General features: G+C 37.9%; 2 protein-coding genes and 2 pseudogenes across 3 annotated transcripts; 1 reads left to right on the top strand and 3 right to left on the bottom strand.

Annotated features, from left to right (window-relative positions):
- Window positions 1-3,345: 3,345 nt before the first annotated feature.
- On the bottom strand, window positions 3,346-4,503 carry LOC121792625 (transcription factor bHLH95-like). The gene is made up of 3 exons (XM_042190635.1): window positions 4,204-4,503; window positions 3,597-3,929; window positions 3,346-3,447 (listed from the first exon to the last, which is right to left on the bottom strand). Exons 1-3 carry the CDS (start codon window positions 4,498-4,500, stop codon window positions 3,346-3,348), a joined length of 732 nt encoding a protein of 243 aa, XP_042046569.1. The 5' UTR covers window positions 4,501-4,503.
- Window positions 4,504-6,474: 1,971 nt separating this feature from the next.
- LOC121773612 lies at window positions 6,475-13,871 on the bottom strand (annotated as a pseudogene).
- Window positions 13,872-16,355: 2,484 nt separating this feature from the next.
- LOC121768904 lies at window positions 16,356-16,820 on the top strand (annotated as a pseudogene).
- A 1,370-nt stretch (window positions 16,821-18,190) lies between these two features.
- LOC121769562 (polyadenylate-binding protein 8-like) lies at window positions 18,191-21,467 on the bottom strand. Of its 2 annotated transcripts, none has more exons than XM_042166418.1 (8): window positions 21,181-21,467; window positions 19,994-20,103; window positions 19,288-19,923; window positions 19,125-19,202; window positions 18,962-19,051; window positions 18,701-18,790; window positions 18,519-18,632; window positions 18,191-18,440 (listed from the first exon to the last, which is right to left on the bottom strand). In XM_042166418.1, exons 1-8 carry the CDS (start codon window positions 21,389-21,391, stop codon window positions 18,246-18,248), a joined length of 1,524 nt encoding a protein of 507 aa, XP_042022352.1. In that variant the 5' UTR covers window positions 21,392-21,467; the 3' UTR covers window positions 18,191-18,245. The 2 variants fall into 2 exon arrangements, with proteins under 2 accessions (XP_042022352.1, XP_042022349.1); XM_042166415.1 differs by having other exon boundaries at window positions 18,701-18,892.
- Window positions 21,468-25,181: the final 3,714 nt, after the last annotated feature.

Below are 25,181 nucleotides of genomic sequence, written 5' to 3' on the forward strand. Positions count from 1 at the left end.
GGGGACCAAGATCAATTGAACTCAAATTGTTATAATAAAAATCTAAAATTCTAGAGGTACCTGCTAATTTCCATTTTGGATCCAATACCTTTGCAATCAAAAACACGTTAGGAATCCCACTGAAATACTTGAGCCATTTTTCAATCATATAATACAAAACGCACATTAACTCGGGAGAAGAGGAAGCATTTTTCATTGCAGTTTTAAAACCAAGGGATATGTACATGCAATGCTCCAAAACACGAACAGCAGTGCATTAATAAACACCCGACAATTCAACAGTAGCATTTTTGAAATATTTGAACAATTTAAATAAAGCCAAACTGTTATCCCAACAACTATGCGAAAGATATAAATCACGGTAGGGGTTAGTTCTATAAAAATCACATAAAGCATCTTTATGTGTCAAAGTAGAATTCAGACAATCATATGTCGAATTCCATCTATGGGACACATCCATAGTAAAATTCGTGTACCTAACATTCTTTTGATGACAATATTTCTTCCATGCTTTGCCAATAGCTGGCTTTTGATGGATTAATCTAACTGCATTTCTAATAGGAGAAACATGCTTTTGCCATAATTCAAGCGCATCCTGTACACATAAATTTAAAATATGGCAAATGCATCTTTGATGAAAATACTTACCTCCAATTACCGGTGTACAAGTCGCAATCAAATCGGCAATACTTGCGGTGTTGGCAGTTGCATTATCAAAACCAATAGAAAATATCTTGTTGCATAACTGAAACTCATTCAACACTTGTATAATCAAAGAAGCAATTTCGGGTGCATTGTGTGGACTTTCAAATTCTCTAAAACCAATTAAACGCTTGTTCAAAGTCCAACTGTTGTCCACAAAGTGAACCGTAATACCCATGTATGAATGACGGTTAAAACAATCCGTCCAAACATCTGAGCAAATGTTCACCCTGTGGCCCATGTTAACTAAATAACGTGATAATTCTACCTTTTTCTCCAAGCACTGCCGAACGGTAGATCGTTGCACGGTCATTCTACCTATTCTTTTGATTGCTACATTCAACCCACTTTGCATAGTAACCTCAAAACTTTTGTCATCAAAAACATTAAAGGGCATATGCTTCATAGCCGCCCATCTAGTCATTGTATCATCAAAATTCTTTTTATCATATTTAAATAGAGGCGCGCCTGACGAACCCGAGCCGGCGGGTTGGAAGTTTAGTTGGCTTTGGGTAGAGGCAGTGCCGCATTCTACCGGATGCTTTGCCACTAAATGGCGACGGAGGGTGCCATATCCACCACCGGCGGACCATTTGTACACTTTATCGCAATAGTTGCAGTAAACATAAAAGTCCGAAGTCTCTTCTTGAGAGTTCGGATCGTGAGGACTTGGAATCACCACCGGGACCTTCTTGTAGTGTTTGATAAAAATGTCCGATTTCAAAGCTTTTGCCGTGTTAGTGGGTGCAGGGGGAGGCATCTCCTCATTTCCGCCGGTGCTAGAAGGAATACGAGAATGCGATCTATCCTTGTTGTTGTCCGAGTCCGACGATATAGTAACGGCGAACTCCTCATCTTGTTGGGAACGACCTCCCCTACCCCCACCTTGTTGCATTTCCGCAAGTAGCATGGCGGTCCTATGATCTTCTTCCATCTACAAATATTATGTACGTAGAAGTTAAAAGTATGAACGCAAAAAAAAATTAATGAAATTTTGTGCATGTGAATTGGAAAACAAATTTTTCATTACTTACTTGCATGCGTTCGGCTGCCAATCGGGAAACCTCTTCCATAAAGATTTTGAGGGACGCGTAGTGCTTTGATATTGGGCTATTCCCTTGCCCCGATCACCACGTCCCGATCCACCACGAGAAGAAGACATATTGAATATATTGATAAATGAAAAGTAATATGGACTTGGAATGAAATATGTATGAAGTATAAAAGAAGTGGTAAATTATGAGCACAACAAATATAGTAGTGAGTAGAAAGTGTAGAATTAAACTTGCGCAATTATAGAGAATGAGGAGAGAATAGAGAGACGGAGATTGAGAATGAAATTCCGAAAATTCAAGGAATGAGGCAAGGAATAATGAAGGAGAAGTGGGGTATTTATAGGAGTAAAATTGGATGAAAAAAAAATTTGAAATTTTGAAATCTGCCGTGAACCGCCGGTTTACCGCCGAAACCGGCGGTTCAACCCTAAACCGGCGGGTTCGCCACGGTTTGCGTCAGAAAACCGCCGGTTTCTGACCGAAAACTGGCGGTTTATGACCGGTTTTGCAGGCCTAAACACTGACCCTACGACCTAGCCTCTGTAAAGTTGCCGGAACCGTCGGAAACCGGCTCCCGAACCGCCGGTTTACCCCGACAAACCGCCGGTTAACCCCTCAACCCGGCGGTTTACCCCGCAAACCGCCGGTTCCAACGGCTATCCTAAACCCCTACGCGAACCCTACGAACCCCTAACCTACGAAACACTGTTCGATCCTTTGAACCGGCGGTTCGAACCGCCGAACCGCTGGTTCACGGTTCAATATATTGCCGAACCTGAACTGGCCCTTCCGACCCTTCAACCCGCCTGCCGGTTCAAACCGCCGGTTCCGGGCCCGGTTCCGGTTCATGAACCGCCGGGCACGAACCGGCGGTTAACCGGCGGGCCGGGCCGGTTTGTGCATGCCTACCTCCATCTCCTCTTCAGACAAGTAATTTTCTTTTGACATCCTTATCCTTTCTTATTAGCAGATATCCATGAGGGTTTTCCCAGTTTGGTTGGGTTTAGGGATAAATTGGATCTTGAATTGGTTTTTTTGTTCGTTAATATTCAAGAATCTGATGATATTTCATTATTTCTTAGTTGCTGCATTTTTCTGTTTTTTCTAGATTCATTATATTGTTGTTATTTAATTAGTTTCGAAATATCTGCAGCGCACTTGTCTAAAATTTTCTTCCAATTGTGTTTGAATTTAGGAGCCGAAGCTGCTACCTTATACTCATTATATGCAGTCTGTTTTATGCATTCACTCAACGTTCCTGTTCATTTAAAAACAGATTTTTCCAATACTAATATATCTTGTTTATAGCAACGAGGGCGAATTTCTACTTTTGGCGAAATATAATATGGAAAACTTGAAACTTCTTTGGCCAACATAAATATAGTACTCCTAATTCATAGACTTTAAAAACACAAACTTCAACTAAGAGATTCATTACATAAAATAAAATGATAGTAGTAAAATACTGGCTAAATATAAGCATGAACGATATTGGAGATAACCTCTCAACAAACATGAAATCTAGTTAAGGAACAGATATTCCTTTCTTGAAATTCAATCAATAGTCTCCAGAAAAAAAACACATTATTTACGAATTAATCCAAAGAATGAGCTCAGCTGCAACTTGCTTGTAGGTTTCTTCCACAAGAAATGGTGCCGCCTCTGGGAACTGCTGCGGAACTCCATTTGCCTGCTTCATTCATCAATCAATTTAACTAAATGCAATCACAAAAATTGCAAGATGGTTTTGTAAATATTCAGGTTCTCAACATCAAAAACCCTAGTTCAATCATGATATCGTTATACTAGTACTATTATTTAAGAACTTGAATGCCTTACACGGACGTGAAGCATGTAGATGCCGGAGGAGACGTGAGCAGAGACAAGGTCGAGGTTGTACTTGTCGATGAGAAAGACAAGATAAGTGATAGTCCTGGGCTTTGTAGGGCTGCAAACAACATTGATATGGGCATCAATCCCACACACACTCACCACTACATTTGGATAACTCAATGTTGTGAAACTAGCATTCAGATTTACTAGCTGGCTTGTCGATGATGATTCATTTTCTCCTTTCAGTTTCTTCTCCTTGTGCTTTTCCAGATCCTCCAGAGTTACCCGCAGATGCTTGATGTACTCCACTGCTTCATCAACTATGCTCGTTTTGTCTGCCTGCATATATCCATCCAAATTTCAAATAGGAGTACATATGTACCTACCTAGCTAGGCTTTGTTATTTAATTTGTTGGTGTTGATTGTTCTAATTAATTGATTCCTAGATCTAAAAATCATAAATTGAATGAAATTGATGATGGCATAACATTGCCATTGGATTGTTGATTTTTGGCAGACAACTTGAATTACAAGATTCTTCCTTGAACCAAAAACAGTTTAGCTAGAGTCTTAAAAAATCATTGGAGAGAGTAATTTAATTAAATGAGTTTACCCTGGGATGGAGGTGAGGCATCAAATCATGAAGAATAGCAAACATATCCCTCATCTTCTTTCTCCTCTCTCTCTCGATCTGTATATGCAGGTCGTGATCATCAGAGACACTCACCCTCTTCTTCCCCTTGTCATTCACCCTCTGCTGCTCTTGCTCGGCGGGGGCGTCCATCACTATCCTGCCGCTGTCAATCAGTACCTTCCCGCCATTGTCTTCAACGGGCGCCAGAACTGGAAACGTCCACGATTGATCATCGTTCCACAAGAAGCTGTTGTCATGGTTGCCTTCATCAGCCATGGCTCGCAGTGATGATGAAGAATGGAGAATTAGGGAAGGGTATTTATAGAGGGAGAAAAGCCATGATTCCATGGGGACTCAATCATAACCCACATGCCATTACTGGCTTCAAAACAACAAATATAGCTAAGCAACATCTTTCCCTCTATAATCTATTTTTAAATTTCTTAACTCACTTGCAAACTATATTATTATTTCAAACAATTTCATACCTATTGTCCACTCTATACCTTAATTAATTAAGAAAACTCCCAAATATTTCATTATGAACTAAATACTGTTTGTAATATATGTTGTCTTATCGGGAACATGAGGTATTAATGTAGAGTTCAAAATTCACCACTTCTTTCTATTATTGAAAAACGAAAATTAAAAATAAAAACACCATAAAAAGAGGAAAACATTTTTAAAATAAAAAATTACCTTTTCGAGAAATATTTTGTGTAGTTGCTAAATATTCTATTATAATACTACTTACCATAAGTTTATTTTGTACTTTATGCTCTAATTCATAATTGCTGAGGTGTCTTAAACACGAGATGTACGTTTTATTTCATACTATAAGTACTGTTCCTATATTTTATTCAAGATAGACCACATTATTGAATAACATGAGATTTTAAGTAGACATAAGAGAATACAATCATAATAGTAATTTTTTTGACAAGAGCTAATATTTTTAAAGTTTATTTGAAAATATATTTATAAGTAATTTAAAATTTTTGTAAAGACTTTTGCATAAAACTTTAACAAACAAAAAAAATCAAGATATTATTAAAAAAAAGAAAAAAAGTTAATCATGGTAGGGCTTTAGTAGATGTTTTAGGTGATCTCTAAGGAGCGCCCCTACATCGTATCTCTTTGTGTCCGCCAATAAATTAATTATGTGATACACCGTATATGTTTTCATAAATAAGATGCATAGTTGTAGAGAACTGTTCTGCTGCACAACTTGTGTGAGCGGCTCAGATCCACGCAGGACAATGTCCGAATTTTTAGTTGTTTCTGTTTTGGTATCTAATCTCCAGCCTACACATTATATATCTTAATTAGGCTTAGATTTATTTACCTTTTTTTTACTCTTTCTAATTGTACAAATCTATTCGACCTCTTTTCTTAAATACTCCATTCGTCCCGCTTTAGCAGTCCTGGTTACTTTTGCGCACTCATTTTATAAAAATGATAATAAATAGTTAAAGTGGAGAAATGGTAAAGTAAGAGAGAGATTAAGGTAGAGAAGAGTCTTATCTACATTATTCTCTCTCGTACTTTACTATTTTTCTACTTTAACTATTTATTATTATTTTTACAAAACGAGTGCAAAAAAACAACTGAGATTGTTAAAGCAGGACGGAGGAAGTACTATTTAGAGAAAATTTAAAAAAATCAAAGTTTGGGAGAAATTGTAGAACACCTCAATAGTTTAGGTATTTACAATCAAATTATGTTCTTCTATTTAATCTACGTCGTTTTAACACCCACCAATTTTTATCGCACTATCACTTTTGGACAATCACGTCAGCTTCAATTTAGAGAAAATTAATTTAGGAGGAAATTAAAGAAAAACTACATCTCCAAGTTCATATGTATTTAGATTAAAAAATAATAATAGTTAGAAGTAAAAAATCAAAAATATTAAACTATTTAAAATAAAATGACCCTTTAAAAAACTATCAGCTTGAAGATTTAACTGCTGTCAGAATTCTTAAACGCTTTCATGCGCACACAACCGCATAAATTCGAGTTCGACTAAACTTTACCTTTATTTACAAATATTTGAAATTGCACCGAGTTCATATAATCAAATCTGTATTTATTTTTTTAATGAATTGGCTAAAATGCTAGCAAGGTTAATCCGACTGTTATGCCTTTTGAAACTTTACAGGCCAACAAGACCAAGAATCTATGATCAAGTACAACTTCAATAACACATTAATCTATTTATTTAAATATTAGTAGTAAATTGAGATCAAAACGTCTACCAAATAACGCACGCCCTTCCAATCCAGGGCAATGGTAACAAGTGAAGGGTTTCATCAAAGCATACTAACCCGGGTTCGACTGTTCTTCATCGCCCGACAATCTAGAAAAAAGGTGTTCTCCTTTCAGGTTCCCAAGGCCGTGTTTTTGCAGATCGGACATATCTTCTTCAGTATCAACCATTGCTTGATGCAGCTTGTATGGAACTCGTGCCGGCAATCCAATATCCCAATTTCACCTCCAGCAACATAATCCTCCTGATCATTGACAAAAGATAATGTTATACTAGTCAAATAGGTGGTAGAACGAAGATTAGATGATAATTTCACATTGCTACCAGCTATACTCTTTCTCCTCTTATATGTATACTCTCCAAGCAAACATAGAAGTTGACGTCTTTGCAAAAAGTTATCAAAGATTTGACTATGGGATGGCGTTATACGAGTAGATAACATAGTCCAGGTCCTCTCCATTCATGAATCATTAACTTCAATGGAAGCCTAGTACCTTCTGGATCTCCAGCTTATATAGAAGCCAAGATATTTGAAGCTCATAAACTTAATTCATAAGTCTCCAGTCCCCACCCAATCCCAACATATATAATGGTATATAAACTTCATCCAATGATCAGTATATTAACTAGTGAATAAATAAATAAAAAACAATAGAGGATTTGAAACTTCCAATGCAGATAACCATACTGCGACCGTGAAGAGACATTTAAGCTAGCTCACAATAGTTAAGGTCAATCACATTATAAAAAAGGAGAAGAAATAATATGAAAGCAATTTACTGATCACAAGAATGGAGGGTATGTTCCTTGTAGATAGATATCTAGCAAGCCACTAATCATAACTATATTCATGTACCAATTATTCAATAGTTTTGTCAAAGCAAAACAAGTTAAAGTACAGGTTAACAATCACCAAATAATTTAAGTTGAAAGTTCATATCTCAATACCACAGTTCCTGATAACTGATAAGTGTATGAGCTAATTAGCTTGTATTTCAAAAATATTACAGATTCCTTCTCGGTGGAACTTGAGGCCAACGGCGTATTCATTATTGGTTAATTAGTAGATATGCTTAGAAAGTAAGTGCCTGAAAATATCTTGTCCTTAGACAGGTTTCCATAAGCTGACAATCTATGATATACATTTCATCAGGGTTAACACTAAAATGTGTAAGAAGAAGTTCAAGGAAGGCTGCTTACCAGTCTGTGTCTGCCCTCAACAGCTGCTAAAAAATTACGACCAATAGTATTACCACCTCGTGCGTCCCTCAAGAATGATGATTGTCTTCGATCTGACTGATGCCTTGCATGACTAAGTCTTTCCCTCTCACCAGATGATGCTGAGGCCTGATGCAAAGGTGCAACTAGACTTCTCTGGTCCCCAGAAACAGATTCAATGCTTGGGAATGGAATCCTATGAGCAGATTCTATCTATCTTTGTGGATTTTGTGGTGTCTGGTTTCCATGAGCCAACCATGTAGCAGAAGGAAACTTCCCACCAGAATAATTTCTGGAAGATGCTGAAGTTCCGGGAGTAAAACTCCCATCAATATGGTTTCGAAAGATATTTATTGCATCTGAAGCAGGACCAATCGCGAGGTACTCTGGAATATTTGAAACCGAGCTTCTAAGATTCTCTTCTTCACGTACTTGGTAACCTCTTTCTCTAGGGGGCAACAAAGAAGCAGATGAACTGCCATGTCGAGAACTGAGGGAGTCATTCCATGAGCGATTATGTGTGTGACCAGCCTCATTTACATTAACAAAAGGTTCGGTTAGGGCATTGCTCAGATTCAACGGCAGCGTCATTGGTGACATCAACTCCAAAAGCATTAAGGTTTGAGATATGTTCCGACTGTGTTTGTGATGCATATAAAGTCGAATGTTCAACAGAAGGGCCTCTAGCTGCATGAAATGGAATCGACTCCCCAAGCCTAGGTCTTGACCGTGAAGCAAAGTTTCTGACCGGACTTTGTGTGATTCCTTGAACACTTGAAGAAGTGAAAACGTCTGGAGCATAATCTACCAGTACCAACTCCCCTACTTGAATTCAGCTGTTCCAATCGATCAGTATTAAATGAACTTGTTGATGTAATTAAATTTCTTGAGGCAGTGCCACGGCCACTACACTCTCCTTTGGCTGGTTGGAGTTAGAGCTTCCACCAGAGTGAAAGTTGTTGGAGTTTGTATACTAAAAGAGTTGTTGGGGTTTGTATACTAAAAGATGCTTCGAGTGTACATGCCTTTGTACAGTCAGCTTGTGCATGTATACGAGAAACGCCACGTCGGCATGTTTAACTAATTATGAGAATAAATAATAGTATAATATAATGACTTATTTATTGAAATATAATAAACAAGTCTAAGGCTTCTTGCTAATAGATGGGAGTGCAATATTATTCTTTAGTTGAACAAAATAATATTCCATTGATAATATATTAAATCATGGGTCATTTGATTTAATTAGATATTTATCTAATGGGTGAGCCCAATATCTAAATCATTCCATGGATCCCCATCCTAGCTCAACAAGTCCAAGCTTATAAATAGTGAAGAGATGAGAAACACCCTAGCACACACCACAACACACAAGACAACACTCCTAACCCTAACCCTAGCCGCCAAGTCGCTCTCTCTCTCCCTCTTGGTCTCGATTTTCGTGCCCTAGCACGTGGGAGATTAGGGTTTTGGTTTTTGTTCTTATTCTATCCTAATTCATAGGATTAGATCAAGACAATCTCGTGTTTGTGTTGGTATTCCCTAGATCTCATATCACTTTTATTGATTCTTCGAGATCCGCCCACACGGATGAATAATCAAGGACGTGGGAATAGTATGGAAGATTCGTGGTCGATAAATCAAGGATCTCCGGGTGGTGCAGCTAGCAACGTCAATCCTATGATGGATAAAGAGGTAACAATCATATATACATCAAATTGCATGTTAACATGTTTATTTGGTGTGTTTCATCTATATATTTAGAATAATTGCATGAAATTGGAATCGAATGCATAATCACCTAAATAGATCCGTAAGGACCTGTTTGTTTTCTGTGTCTTCCGATGCGGTAGTCCCAACAAAAGTGATGTGAACTACCTTTAAGAGCCTTCCGCTTACAAGATGAACCCCAAGTACCAAGTGAAGGAGCTGGTGCATCATTATATTCTATAGAAGGACTAGAACTAAATAAAGAAGTACCTAAATTACTGGAAGAAGTCTCCTCTGCCCCAACGCGCCCGGATTCGTAAAGAATGTGAGGTCTCCCTTCCACTAGACCACTAGGGCGATTACTATTCTCCCTCAAATACATGTGGTTTGGTCTAAAAGTCAGTGGATGGGATGTGTCTGTCACTTGGTTTCCAACATAACCAGGATTGATAGAAGTAGAAGGTACGGGAGGCCCATCTTCTGGACTGATATGAGCCACAGAAGAAGTACCGGAAGATGAATACCATGCAAACCTCATTTTTGAATCATCATCCAACATTTGTTCTTGCACTTGATTTCCAGTAGAACTGGACTCACCGCGGTCCCAGCCTCTATTTGTCGGAGCACGATTGCAAGGGGTACTTGTGTGTCCAATACTTCCATCATGGGGAGCAAGCATGTGCTGTGACGATCTACTCTCAGCTGGACTGAGCCTGTTACCAAGAGAAGCTAAACAATCCACATAACTGTTAGGAGGCCCTTGCTGTGAGTCAAATATTCCACAAAAAGAATCATTCTGATTTGTTTGCCCTTCCATAGCAGGAATCTCAAGACTTTGATACTGCATTCAGGACAAACACATCAGAAAATGCTTTAGAGGTTCAGTAAAGGATTGAGGTAACAAAATCACTAAAAACAGTAAAGTTGCAATTACTTGAGAAAGTTAATCACACTATAAATTTTTCAATCTGCGACCACTCTCTTAGCAATGAACGACCGTGATGAAAATGTATATTTTTTTATCAACAACACATACTCCTATAAAACAAAACCTTAATGATGGTTTAATTTTATTTTGTTTCACAATCTTAAATTTCCAATTATGAGCTTGGTCTTGAGGCAAGAGTCATAATATGCTCTAGTTTTGAAATCTATAATATAGTACGCCATATGACAATAAAGCACCAAAAGTCAAGAAATCTACAATGCTCCACTAGTCAAGTTTTGACAAGCAAGGTGGAAAATGGACTATGAACGTAAATGCTATGACAGAACAGAGCAATTGTATAATCGAGATAAACAGAAACGTAAAGAGACACAAAATTTACGTGGTTCGCCAATTGGCTACATCCACGGGAAGGAACGGATAACAGATTTTATTCAGATTGTTTTCAGATTGTGGCTACAGATTTCATATTACAGAATTATGTGCTCTACTCCCATATAAATAGGCACCCCTGAAATCCTATCCCAATTAGGAAACATAATCCTATCCCAATTAAGAAATATAATCTTATCCCAATTAAGAAATATAATCCTATCCAGATTCAAGTCATACTAACAAATCTCCACCTTGACTTGAATTCTCCCTTGCATATGCATCATTCAATGCCAGATACAGACTTCTCCTTCCCTGCCTCAGATTTGCCCTCCTCGGGCAATTAACAGCTCATCACGTTAAGCAAGTCCAAACAATGTTGAAACTTGCTTTGCAGGATCGGCTTAGTGAACATAGCAGGATTATAAGTAGTACCTACTTTGTTCACCTCAATTCTCTTCTCATTCTTCAGAAAATGATACCTCACATCAATATGCTTGTAGTCAATGCCAGTGTGAGGTCCACGGTTGATTTGGTAACACGCCGTGTTTACTGCTTCTGCCCAAAACTTCCTAGTCAAACCAGCCTGGAGAAGAATGCATCTCGCTCTTTCCAGCATTGTCTGATTCATGCGTTTTGCCACACCATTCTGTTGCGGTGTATATCTAATAGTGTGGTGTCGAACAATTCCTTCGTTCTTGCAGAACTCATTAAACTCAGACGAACAGTTCTCAGTCGCTTGATCTAATTCCCTGCCTGTTTTTCCACCAAGGTCTTCCACTGTTTGAACTTTTTGAAAGCGTCACCTTTATGCTTTATCATAATCACCCAAGTCATTCTTGAGTAGTCATCAATCATCGACACAAAGTACTTGTGACCTCCAATAGATTCAGTACGTGATGGACACCAACAATCCATATGAATGTAGTCGAGTGTTCCCTTGGTCCGATGAACAGTCTTCTTTATGAACTTGTTGCGATGAAGCTTCCCAAAAACACAGTGTTTGCAGAAATCTAAATTCTTCACTTTATGCACAGGGAGAAGATCACGGTTTGACAAAATTTGCATCCCTCGTTCCCCTATATGACCAAGCCTCATATGCCATAGCTTTGTCATATCCTTAGTCGGAATCTCGGATGATGCAATATCAATAGAGCCTGTCACGATGGAACCTTTCAGAACATACAAGGTACCACATTTCAAGGCCTTCAGAACCACCTTCGAACCTTTCATAATATGCATTACTCCACTTTCACCTTTGAAGCTGAGTCCCTTACTGTCAAAGGTACTCAGAGATATCAGATTCTTCGTCATCTGTGGAACATGCCTGACATCGTTCAAGGTGCAGAACACCTCTGTGGAACATGCCTGACATCGTTCAAGGTGCAGAACACCCCATCATGCGTCCTTATCCTGATAGAGCCAATGCCAATCACCTTGCAGACAACACTGTTGGCCATGGTAATATTGCCTCCTTCTATCTGCTCGTAAGTGGCAAAATACTCTTGGACATAGATGGTACGATGCTCCTGAGTCAAGAATCCACACATCATTACAGTGTGGCTATTCGTCCACAACCAGCACCATGCTGTCAAAGTTTGTGTCATCAACTTCAGCCATAGTTGCTGAACCGTTGGTATCCTTTTTCTTCTTCGGGCAATCATACTTCCCGAAGGGGAGTACCTTCCTGCATGCGTAATCGGAACAGACGTTGCTTCAGAAGCAGCTTATTGGTTAGAGACTTCGTCATGTATAGACCCTCCAACTTCGTCCAGAGGGCGGCCGCAGTTTCCTGATCAGCGACTTCGATGATAACATCGCCAGACAGACATAACATGATTGTCGAGTGAGCCTTTTCATCTAGGGTTACCCACTCGTCATCCTTCTCGTCTGCCTTCTTCGCTTTTCCCTTTTTCGTTAGCAGTGCCCACAGCCCCTGCTGCTTCAGCAGAGATCGCATCTTGATTTGCCATAAACTGAAACTATTTCTCTCAGTGAATTTGTCGACCTTCACGTTTAGAGCAGACATCTTGATCAATTAACACAGAAACCCCTAACGGATGCGGAATTCAAAAAATTCTAGTTCGAAAACCAGGCTCTAGATACAAGTTTGTTGTGACAGAATAAAACAATTGTGTAATCGAGACAAACAGAAAAGTAAAGAAACACGGATTTACATGATTCACCAATTGACTACGTCCACGGGCAGGAAACGGATATCAGATTTTATTCAGATAATTTTTCAGAGTGTAGCTTCAGAATTATGTGCTCTACTCTCATATAAATAGATACACATGAGATTCTATCCTAATTCGGCAACATAATCCTATCCCAATTAAGAAAAATAATCTATACAGATTCAAGGCATAATAACAATAAAAGACCTGCATAATTAGTTGAAAAAACAAATAAATAAGTTCAGGCTTTGGCAAACTACTAATTTCAATTAAGTGAAATATACGGAATTCAAATAAAATTACCAGTTTACAACACTTAACTTTATTGAAACTCGAAACTAAATATCGAAGACCCCCAATCTCATACGATTTCCTAAACAAAAAAAAAAAAAGCAATCCCACGATATCAAATGAATAATTCACCAAACACCGTCCACGGAAAAAAAAAGGTTAGGCCAGAATCAGAAGAATTGAAAAAAGAAGAAAATAATAATACCAAGAAATTGGGCAGAAAATAATAACAGGGCCAGCGAATAAAGAGAACGATCCGCGGTTAGTTTTCCTCTCCGGGAGAAATTTGAAAGGAGATAGTCCGTTTTCAAATTTTTGGCATAAGAAAATATTGCGTGGAGTTAGAGGGGTTAGGATATCTCCGCAATTTTTTCCTCTTTAGAGTGTGATTCCTTTTTCGGAAAAAATAAAAAAGAAATTCTTATATACCGCCAACGACAGTTTCAGACAGTGACACAGATATCCTCAAGAGATGCCCACGAGAAGATGAAGCACAGGGGTTCATTAAAAAGGAATAATAATTGAAAAATAATATTAAACAAATTAAACTGTGGATGTATTCGATGCACATACGCCCAACTAATAAATGTGTATGATACGTGAGAGAGGGGAAGAGCGGTGGTGATAGCGTAGTAAAATGAATGAGGGCGTTGCATTTGCGTTGTGATCCTGAAGGGGAAAGAAAGAGGAACACTGGATTCGAATGTGTTTGGGAATCTATTGATTATAGAGTGAAGATGCAGCATCTCTATTTGATTTTGTTACTCCTTCCGTCCCCGATTAATTGTCCCTCTTTGACATGACACTATGTTTTAAGAAATGTAAAGAAAAGTTAGTTAAAAAATTTGATGGGACGTGAGACCCACTTTTTTATATTGGTTTTATAATAAAAATGTGAGTGGAGTTAGTTAGTAGAATGTTAGATCTACCTACCATTTATGATAAAAATGAAGTGTGACAATTATTGATAGACGGACCAAAATGAAAAAAATGACAATTAATCGGTGACGGAGGGAGTATTTATCGGCACTAACTGGTTTACAAAAAACTTTTTATTTATACCTCTATATAAGGAAAATAATTTTAATCATAAATTTACGATGTACTACTACCTATAAAGAGATAAAGCAAAGTTTGAATTATTATTAGTGAAAATGAGATTAAAGAATGAAATTTATTATAACAAATAAAAGGAAATTAATTTTAATCAATGGACCAAAATTAAAAATAAAAATATTTTACTGTGAATAAAATAGTTAATCAAAAGCGTTACTAATCCACAGACTTATGTTTACAGGATATGTTTGAAAAAACATTGTTTCTAGTCAAACTTATAAAGCTTGTTTATTTATGAGCCCGTGAATGTATGCGAGGCTCGTTGAAGCCATAGGTTCTATTAATAGTACCGTAGTTACTTTTTCCTACTCATTTGCATCGATTTATTTCTGTCTCGGTGAATTAATGTCCAAAAAACACAAAGTTTCCTTCTTTGCCGTTATTTCATTTCATTTAGGGTTATTACCTTGTAATTTCTCATCTCTCCCATTTGAATTGGTGTTTAAGAGCATTAGAGTGGGGCGCCCTAAGAGACGCCCTAAAGTCCGTCCTATGCACCGCCACGTCAGTATTTTATCCTCATATCCTTCCACCTGCAGTGAGGCGCCCTATAAGGCGTCCTAAAGGCTGCCCTATAGGTTTCACTATTAATTTGTTAATTAATTTAAATGTTTTTAAATATGTCAATGCAAAATAATTAAAAAATACCACGATTAATTAAAAACGGCAAATCCTACATTGATTAAATTTTTTTTTTACACGAGTTAGAAATGAAAAAAAGTTGACTACACTACAAAAGTCACAACTTGCGGCGCAGCTCATCGATCATCCCCTGGAGGTATTCGGCTTTGGCTGGGTCCTGACATTGAATGAGGGCGTTGTGCGTGTCCAACAACGTCCTCCGGTTGGCGGCCGCTGCCAACTCCGCGTAGGCAAGTGCCGCCGGGGTCGGGGTCGGGATCAGCGATGGGGGGCGGCCGCGGCTTGCGAGGAGGATGTCGCCTTCGCCTTCCCCTTGTTCTTCGCAGCCTTGACGCCAATGGGACGTCAGGAAGACACCGGTGTGCTGGAACTCTCCTCCTCCCAGTACATCGTCCGGTTGAGGTCCACCGGATATGCGCCGCTTTCGCTGCTTGTGTAAGCACCGGCTTCGGTTGTCCTCGTTCTCTTTGGGGCAGCCGATGGCAGAATCCTGCCCTGGAACTTCTGCTTGTCCTTCAAGAGCGCCCAAATGTTGAAATGCTTGAAGTCGTCGTACATTGACTGGTATGACAACAACGCTCTATCGCGCACATCGCTCAAGCTCTCGCCGCTTCCCTGCTCCCTCGAGCACTTCTCGTACTCCGCCGAGAACAGGTTGACTTGCTTCTTCACCTGATCCTAGTGCTTGCGGAGCTGCTCCCTATGGCGATTGTACGCGCTCGGCGGCTTCGCCTCATTGTAGCGCTCGGCGATGCGCTCCATGTCAGACAAACCGTACTGAATTCGGGATCGTACTGCGTGTTGGAGTTGAACGGCCGATATTCGTCAGGGTCTGTACCCGGCCAACGTGCACCACCCCCAAACATCGGACTATTCGGACTTGGGTATTCACCGGAATCCATTTTATAATGTAATTTGAGTGTGGAAAAGTGAATGGAAAGGTTACAAATGAAGGTGGGGTAGGGGGTATTTATATAATAAATTTTTTGGAATTAAAAAATAAAAACGCGTTGCATCGTCCGCGTCGCCCACAGTGGACGGACGATGCCGTATCGTCCGCGGACGATGCATTGGGGGACGATGGCGCGCTCGAGGCATTGGGCGGCTTATCGTCCACCCCATTGCGGATGCTCTAAAGAGATTCCTTGTGGACTCAGTAAACATCTGATGGGATTTGCCATTTTGCCATCGTAAGCATAGTGAGCTCCCTTGTGGAACGTCACCATTTGACTTGTTCACTAAATTGAAAGGATTATAAACTGAAATCCAGCTACTCGGGTATATGTGACTGACCAATTTTCAGAGCCCAATATGTTTGAAGCCCAGGAAAGGCACCACATATGTATATCCGGCCCATACAGGAAAAGGATATTTAAGCAAAAACCTAATTTCCATAGGGTAAGCATGGCGACCCCAACCACGGAATCGGTCCAATGCTTCGCCCGCAAGAAGACGGCGGTTGCCGTGACTCACTGCAAGCGCGGCCGCGGGCTGATCAAAATCAACGGTGTTCCAATCGAGCTGATTCAGCCTGAAATCCTCCGCTACAAGGCATTCCTCGCCACCGCTTCGCCGGCGTGGATATGCGTATCCGCGTGAAAGGAGGCGGTCACACCTCCCAGATCTACGCCATTCGCCAGTCCATTGCCAAGGCGCTCGTCGCCTTCTACCAGAAGTACGTTGACGAGCAGTCCAAGAAGGAGATTAAAGACATTCTCGTACTTTGCTCGTGGCTGATCCCCGTGGTTGCGAGCCAAAGAAGTTTGGAGGTCGCGGTGCACGTTCCAGATTCCAGAAATCATACCGTTAAAATGTTTGTTTTTTCTTCTTATAATCGAATTTTGATTGCACTGAATGAAGATGATGCATTGGAATTTTCTTCTTTTTTTCCCGGAAACGCATTCAATTATTACTCATACTATATTATACTATAGTACTACTGTGTTTTCCTCGTGGAAACTGATTAACTATTGAGTTTATCGAATGCTTTAATAGTGTTTAAATGTGGCTCTCAAAGTTCATTTATAATTTAACCAACAGGTATTTCAAAACTCAGTTTAAATGGTTTGAAGAAATTGGAGAATGAGAGCTCTTCTATATGTGCTTATTTAGCCAACAGAACTGATCCCTAATTTCATTGTATTGTTTGGAGAACTGTCATTTTTAAAGCCATTTTGCCGCTATTTACTAAATTTAGCTTTGTATGTCAATTCTTCTTATTTTAATTGGAGAGGGCAACCCATGGCTAATTATTCCATGATTAAGGATTAAATCTCGTGAACTCAAAACACTATCGTGGAAAACTGTCATTTTTAATGGCTGTAAAGCTGCGAATTTTCTTATCAAGTCCGAGTGCTAAAATTAGGTGACTTGAGGGTAATTTTTTTTTATGGAATAGTTTAACATTAATTACATTCAGGTTGCTAGTTCAATTTAATCATTCTTTATTTATAGTACAAATTTTACCAAAATTATAAATTGTTCGCATTTTGGTCTATAATCCTTCAATTTATCATACACCATAATGATCAATCCTAACCAAACATGAATTAATCCAAATAATTTAATTTGATCATATTAAATCTTATAATTTTATAAATCTCATTCGTCAAATCAATTACTCCCAGTGTATATAATTTGATATTGCATTTCGCTAATATGAAATCTATATGATCGATCGAGTAAGAGGAATTTTAAATTTTATTTTAGGGTAACGAAATCTGATTATGTGAAGTGATTTAAAGACAGATTTTGGTCACTGATGGACTTGATTACGGTTATTTTGTTAGCGACACTATTCTTTGTAATAATATTCGAAAAATATAAATGAAATCTGTCGAGATCAATTTGATAATCAATCTTTTCATGTCTTTCTTGACAAGACTCAATTACTGATACTTGACAAGAGAGGCCTTGATACTCATCCACTACTTCCGTCCCGTATTAACTGTCACATTTACTTTTCTGCACTCGTTTCAGAATCAGGATTGCGCGAAATGAAGGAAGCTGTTGCGGCTTCAACCAACTAGTGTTTTTCAAGGAGTCTGCATCATCAACTATTCATCTAATGCATTAACTCCCATATTGTACGTTAGAGGTTTATAGTGGTTTAAGTTTTGCATATATCATGACATTTTTTAGATAAAGAAAATAAATTGATCTCAAAAATAGTAATCTACCAAAACAAAGCTATAATGTCAAAAAAAGAAATTCCAACAATAAAAATAAGAGTCAAAACCAAGCAGTTGGTGAAAAAGAGTAAATGATTAATTCAAGGACATCAAAACCAATTTCTGTATTGAGAAGCGTTGGCTAGGACATTCACAGCCTCCATAACTTTAGTTACAAGGGATTGAGGTGATTCGAGCAAGTGCAAAACCTCGGTCTGATCCATTTCTAGAAGCATGCCCGTGACTCTACCCGCCATTACAGGCTCTAGCACCTGAACCAGAGGGTATAGATATGCGCCCAACATCTGCACAAACCGAAATACTTAGCTTAAGAAGCCAAAGGCATAACGTTTTCATGTATCAACCAAGAAAAAAAGTGTTACATTTTTCTGATCATGTGGGGGAGCATTTACAAGAGCGGATGCCAGAGTGTTCTGTGTTGGCGTGGCTCCTTGTGAAATGGTGCCATTGGAGCTTCTGAATCCCCTCAAAGGCATCTGCTTTGCAGTAGGATAGTTATTAGTGATGGAGAGGTAAAGGAGAAGATACGAAAAGCAGCACTAACCTGCGGGTGCATGTGCATCAGAGGATGAGCTGGTTGGCTGGTGCTAGGATGTTGGACCATGGGATGCATGAAATTTGGAACCATAGGTGCCTGAGGAGGAACAAACCCTTGTGGATAGACACCATTGCCATAAAAAAATGGGCGTTGAGGAGGCACCATCATAGCCGGGTGCATATGATTAGAAAAGATAGACTGGTAAAGAAAATCACAAACTTGGTTTAGTCTTTGAAGTCAGTTAAATTAGACTGAATCAGAAAATACCTGCAACCGTTGTCGTCTAGCTTCCTTTCTCTCTGCAGTCCTAACATAAAAAGGCTTCCTGCCTATCATCTTCCCATTCATCTCTGAAATCTGCACACAAAAAAGATTATATCCTTTTTGCTTATCTCGAGTAGTAGAGCGAAGTAAGTGATGAAGTACTTACTGCTCTTGCAGCTGCTTCGCCAGTAGAGTAGGCAACAAAACCATACCCTCTGCTTATGCCTCTCTTATCAGTCATAACCTTGGAGGATCAAATTACACAATGAGCTATAAGCACAACAAGAGAAAAGCTAAACTAATGAATGGATCATAAGTTTCCAACTAACCTTGCACGACGTTATGGTGCCAAACGGAGAAAACAGCTCGTTCAATTTGTCACTGTCAATATCATCATCTATGTTCTTGATGTACACATTGTTCACATCCAACGGACTTTCAAGTGCAATTCGCTCGCGCTCAAGTTTAATCTCTTTCTCTCTTTCGACCTTCTTCTTAGCTCTACCAACGAACCATTCCTTTCCATTGAATTCTCTGCCATTAAGCTCATCAACAGACCTGGCTGCATCCGCTGCATTCTCAAAGTTGACAAATCCAAAGCATTTTGAACTTCCTTCTTCGTCTCGCATCACTACCACACTGGTCGTTGATCCAAACTCTCCAAATATCGACATTAGATCTTCTTCAGTTGTGGCTGCAGAGATGTTCTTGACGAACACATTTGTGAATTTGGCCTCCCTCTCCTGCTTGCTGCGATAAGGGACTACATGTAGCTCTTTCCCTAGCAAAAGCTCACTGTGCAGATGTTGGATAGCTGTTGCAGCAGATTCCTCGTGCTTGTATTGCACGTAACCGTACCCCTTTGATTGACCGTTTGAGTCGGTCTCAACTTTGCACGACATGATCTTCCCATATGGACTAAAAATTTCGTGTAGACCTTTGTGGTTGATTGTTTGGTCCAAATTCTGCAAGAGAGTGATTCATTTACAAATGAATACTACTAACAAATACTATTGTTGCAGAATGAAGCAATACCTTAACGAATAAGTTGGCCTCAGTTTGAGTTCCCGGTCTCCTAAAAAATGCAATCCGAATGCATTTCCCATTGAGATGAGTGAAGTTGAGAGCATCCATCGCTTTTTCAGCTATTACAAACACGCACACGTTAGAAGCAAATGTCATTAAATCATGAACGGAGGAGAAAGAATTCAATTGTTGTTAGAATTTGAGAGAATTTTACCATGAGAAGTCTACATAAAGTCCATATGCTAAATTAATTTAAGAGAAAATAGTTAGGCCACCTCTACCATGCATATCACTTAACTGTTAATACTTCCCTCCACTATGTTCAAAGACCCCAAAACACTTTTTTACATTATTCCTTACTTAAAAAACATCTACTACTACTACTTATCATCAACTACTCATGGATTCCACCGTTTAATCTTTTATTCATCATTTTTTTATTTTAATTTTATATTCTAATTAAACTAAATTATTTATATATTTTGAAGTGTAAAATTCAATGAAAAAATTTAAGTATATGCTAATATAATTTTTTAAAATTAATATACTAAAAAAATTCACACACTAATAAAAACTAAAATTTAGAAAAAAGAAAAGATAATAGTACTAGTAAACACAAAAAAAATGAAAATAAAAAAAACGGAATTACATATAACAACATTAAAAAAACTATAATAATAATAATAAAGCGCAAAAAACAGAAATAAATAGAAAAAAAATAAAAAAAACAATTGTAGAACAAATTGCTATTCCCCATATTACATGTTAATCTACGAAATAATTTAATCAACTAAACTACTAACAATTTAATTCTTTACTAAAAATTTGAAGTAACAAACTGAGTATATTATTTTGAGCTCGTACTAATAATATTTATCAGGACATGAGGCCATCCTCCTAAATCTGCCAATGTATGTGAGTATATACGGTCACGTCCCTACAAAACCCTTGTCTCTTGCGGGTCACGTCACAACAGAACGGGCTGGACTATAACTATTAAGAATTAAGATTCTCTTAGACCTAGATTGTAATCGTACTTAAAACAGCATAACATTAATCGTTGGTTTAACTCGACTAATCCTAATTATTTTGGACTGAAATAAACAACAACTGAACTTAGTCTTAAAAGTCCAAGTTGAGAAGTACTAGAACAAATTGAAAATATAATCCATGATGAGAGAAAAAAAATCAGATACCATCGTCAGGATTTGCATAGTTGACGTAACCGTATCCGAGTGATTGCTGATTAAGCAGATCCGTGCATAACTTAACGGAGACGAAGCCGCCTGCTTGGTTGAAAAATCGCCGCAGCTCTTCCTCCGTCACGCTGCTGTCAAGGTCGCCAACATAAAGCGCCGAAAAATCCTGCGGCAGCTCCAGCACCACTTTCGCTTCCATGGCCGGCATGTATAATTCGACGAATGAAACAACAATAGGTAACCGGTTATAATACCAAATTCAACTAATACATCAACTCCCTCCTTTTTACCCGATTCTGTGGTTAAATGTGGAAGTAAGAGCGACATCACAATCTGAGGGTTATATATAGTTGATGGGAGCGGGGATCCGTGCCTCTCTCTTAATATTGTCAGCGGCAGAGTAGGAAATTAATCCTAACCTATATCTACTTAATTAAATATGTCACGTTATATCTAATAAAACGATACAGGAGTACATCTTCGTGTATATCTTTATAATATGGATATAATCAAATATTTTTTATCCTATTTTATAAAAATTAGAGTTTTATAGTCGCTTTTATGTGATGGGACTAAATTATGTTCGTGGACTCACTAGTAGTATTTAATAAGGAGTAGATCTTTTAATTTATTTCAATATCTTTGTTATCTTTGACTACGACAAATATTACACTCTATTGTTGGAGCGGTTTTCATATATGTATATATGTGTGTATGAACACTAATGTCATTCTCCCCTTAAAAGTAATAAAGTACCACTAATATGGTTTAATAGATTTTTAATTGGACGGCCTAGATTTCTCCTATACGAATGGTAAGTATTGCATTACAGAGACAGAGGTAAATTTGTTTACCGAAAGTCCGAAAATCGTGCAAGTAATCTTTTTCATATGGTAAGTTTCGTTCTGTATAATTTCTAACATTGCAATGATTTTACTCTCTCGTGATATTATTTCTTTATTTAATATTATTATAACAATATCTTATTTCGTTCACAATAGTATTTTGCATCAAAACAATATGTAATCTGCATTACACATAAGATAATCCAATAATAATACGGAGTACTAAACAAAAAAATGTCATATATGAAAATTAGGCAAAATCAGACACTTATCTTGTTAATTAAGATGTAGATAATTACTAGCGAAAAATACTAGTGGGATAAAGAGATAACCAAAAATTTCAAACAGACCTAAAAATGAGGACAAAAAAAATGTAATGCAAATTTAGCTTATTTGTAATGCATAATTGCATATTACTGATGGTTGTGATCATGCGAATATAGTTGTGAACGAAATAAGATATTATTATAATAATATTAATTAAAGAAATCATATTGTAAGGGAATTAATAAAATAAGCATATACAGAGAGCGAAACTTACTACATAAAAGAATTTCATGCATAATTTTTGGACCTCTCATAAATCTCACGCACCCATTTTCTAAGGATAGAATTTCTTGCATAATTTTTAGACCTCTCATAAATCGCGATTATGGGAGGGTTAAAGAAGCGGGGAAGAAAGGAGAAAACAACACAACTCGACCAAAGCTCGATATAATAGGAATAGCTCAAATAAAAATCAGAGTATTATTTCAACAATCAACAACTCAAAGGGATACAATATCTCAACTATACTTGAACTCAAAAGAAACAACGTTCAGCGGAAGCATTCGAGAGAATAATAATATTATGTATGAAGACATAATATATTCCGAACATTCTATTTGCTATTTTCTTCACTTCAATGCTCAGCATCCACCGCGCTCGTCACAGCTCAACCTGCACATAGGGAAGACACATGCAGGGTTGAATATTTGATGTACTCAATGAACATATGCCAAAACATTTTCATAAAAACAGTTATGTCATGCCACCATTGAGTGAATCTCGGGTTTTACTTTAAAATAAAATATCGAGAAACACTAAAAACATTTAGTAAGCACAAACTTTCGACACATCTTCATATCCTTTCCCACATCATTTCAAAAATGCAATCACAACCATTTCTCCTCGAGTTATTTAAGAAATTGTCATATCTGTTCTTTAGGGTGTCGTGTACGGTGGTCACTTTCCACGAGCATGAAAACCGGCCAACCCGTTCGATGACTCACGATCCTCATCGTGTACACTAGTCTGAGTAGGGACACACCCTTGCTAGGACCCGAATTCGATTACCATAGTCTGGCATAGTAGGGTCATTCCCTTCCCTAGCCCATCATCAAGATCAACAACAACAATCTCATCAACTCGTGAAACGAGAATGTGGCCGCAAACTCAATCACTGGATCGGCGACCCAAAAGAATTGATGTACACTAGCCTGAGTAGAGACTTACTCCCTAGTCAGACCCGAATTCGATTTCAATAGGTCTAGTAGGGACCACTTCATTGCTAAACAAACAGATAGGCATTTCTCAAAACAAAAACATGGCATACATACCCTTTGCAAACTTTATTTTCCTCAAAAACTTAATTGAAACATAAATCATTTTTCTATCAAGGTCTTTTTCAATTGAAGACATTAACTTTTTTTTATTATTATTGATAAATTTTGGTAGAAAGTTATTGTATTAGTCGTGTAATTGACATCTATGGTTTTCTGTATTTGTTTGTGATTAGTTCGTTCTTGTATTTAGTTTTATTTTGCTTCAATTGTCGTTTTATTTTCATGAAATCATCCATTGCTTACATATTTTCGTGTTTTCTTTTCGTAAGTTACAGATTGTAAAATTTCGACAAGTAATGTACTATATTAAGTGTATAATACAGATTGTATTAATGTACGATTATAGTTGTATAATGTATATGCCGTCTTTGAATAATGTACAATACAGTGGGTTTAATGTGTGACAGAAGTTAAATCCATTCCCCAAAGGGTTCAGCAATCCATGAGGCTATGGTATAGTACCGTCTCACTAACAAAACCTTGACTACGGGAAGGGAGTTAGAGCCATTCTCATAGCATTTAGCAATCCATAGGGCTAGGGCATATTACTAACCCATACATCAAAATTCATTTTTGAATTATGTACGTGTTTTAGGGAATAATGTTTAGGCTAAGTAGAATTAAATAATGTACGCCAAGTGGCCTTTAATGTACATGTGTAATACTAAATGATGTACCTGTGTAAGTATTTAATGTTTGATGAGAGTTGAATTCATACCCTTTGGGTTCAGCAATCCATGGGGCTAGGTTGTAGTACCCACTCACAAACGAAACCATTACCAAGCGCAAAGAGTTTGAATCATTCCCTTTGGACCCATGGGGCAAGGTTATAGCACCACCACATGAATTAAATTTCATTCTTTAGAGCATGCGCAGCGGTGGCGTCCGTCGCCACCGCCGTCCGCGCCGCTGGCACGGACGTCATGCGCAGCGATGTATCGAGCACGTCCGTGCCAGCGGACGCACACGTGGCGCGCTCCCATTCGTCAACGGCATAGCCGTTGTGTTTAAACATTTTTTATTTTTTATTTTTAAAAATCGTTATTTAATTATAAATAATGCTAAAAAATAAAAAAAATATTTTCCAAATCCCAAAAATATGGCCGTTTTTTTCCCGTTTTTTCTGAATTTTTTTGATTTTTTTTTTATTTTTTTTCCCAAAATCATCTATAAATACACACATTCATCACTCATTTATCACATCAATTCATCTCTCATTCATCTCTCACTCATTTTTAGGATTTTAATTATGTAATTTTTAATTTTTAGGATTTTAATTATGTAATTTTTCATTTTTAGGATTTTAATTATGTAATATTTAATTTTATTTGTCATTTGTAATATTTATTGTGGTTTTTAAATGAATTTTAATATTATGGAAATGTTATTGTTTAATTGAATTTTAAATTAATTGTGCTCGTCCTTGCGGAAGAGCACAGTTGTGGGTGTTGTGCTCTTGCCAGAGAGCAGGCATGAATAGTACCGCCCGGGCCCACAACCGTGCCGCTGGCAAGAGCACGGTTGTGGATGCTCTTAATGCCTTTAAGAT

The sequence above is a fragment of the Salvia splendens genome, chromosome 2, assembly GCF_004379255.2.
Source record: "Salvia splendens isolate huo1 chromosome 2, SspV2, whole genome shotgun sequence".
Classification (NCBI taxonomy): domain Eukaryota; kingdom Viridiplantae; phylum Streptophyta; class Magnoliopsida; order Lamiales; family Lamiaceae; genus Salvia; species Salvia splendens.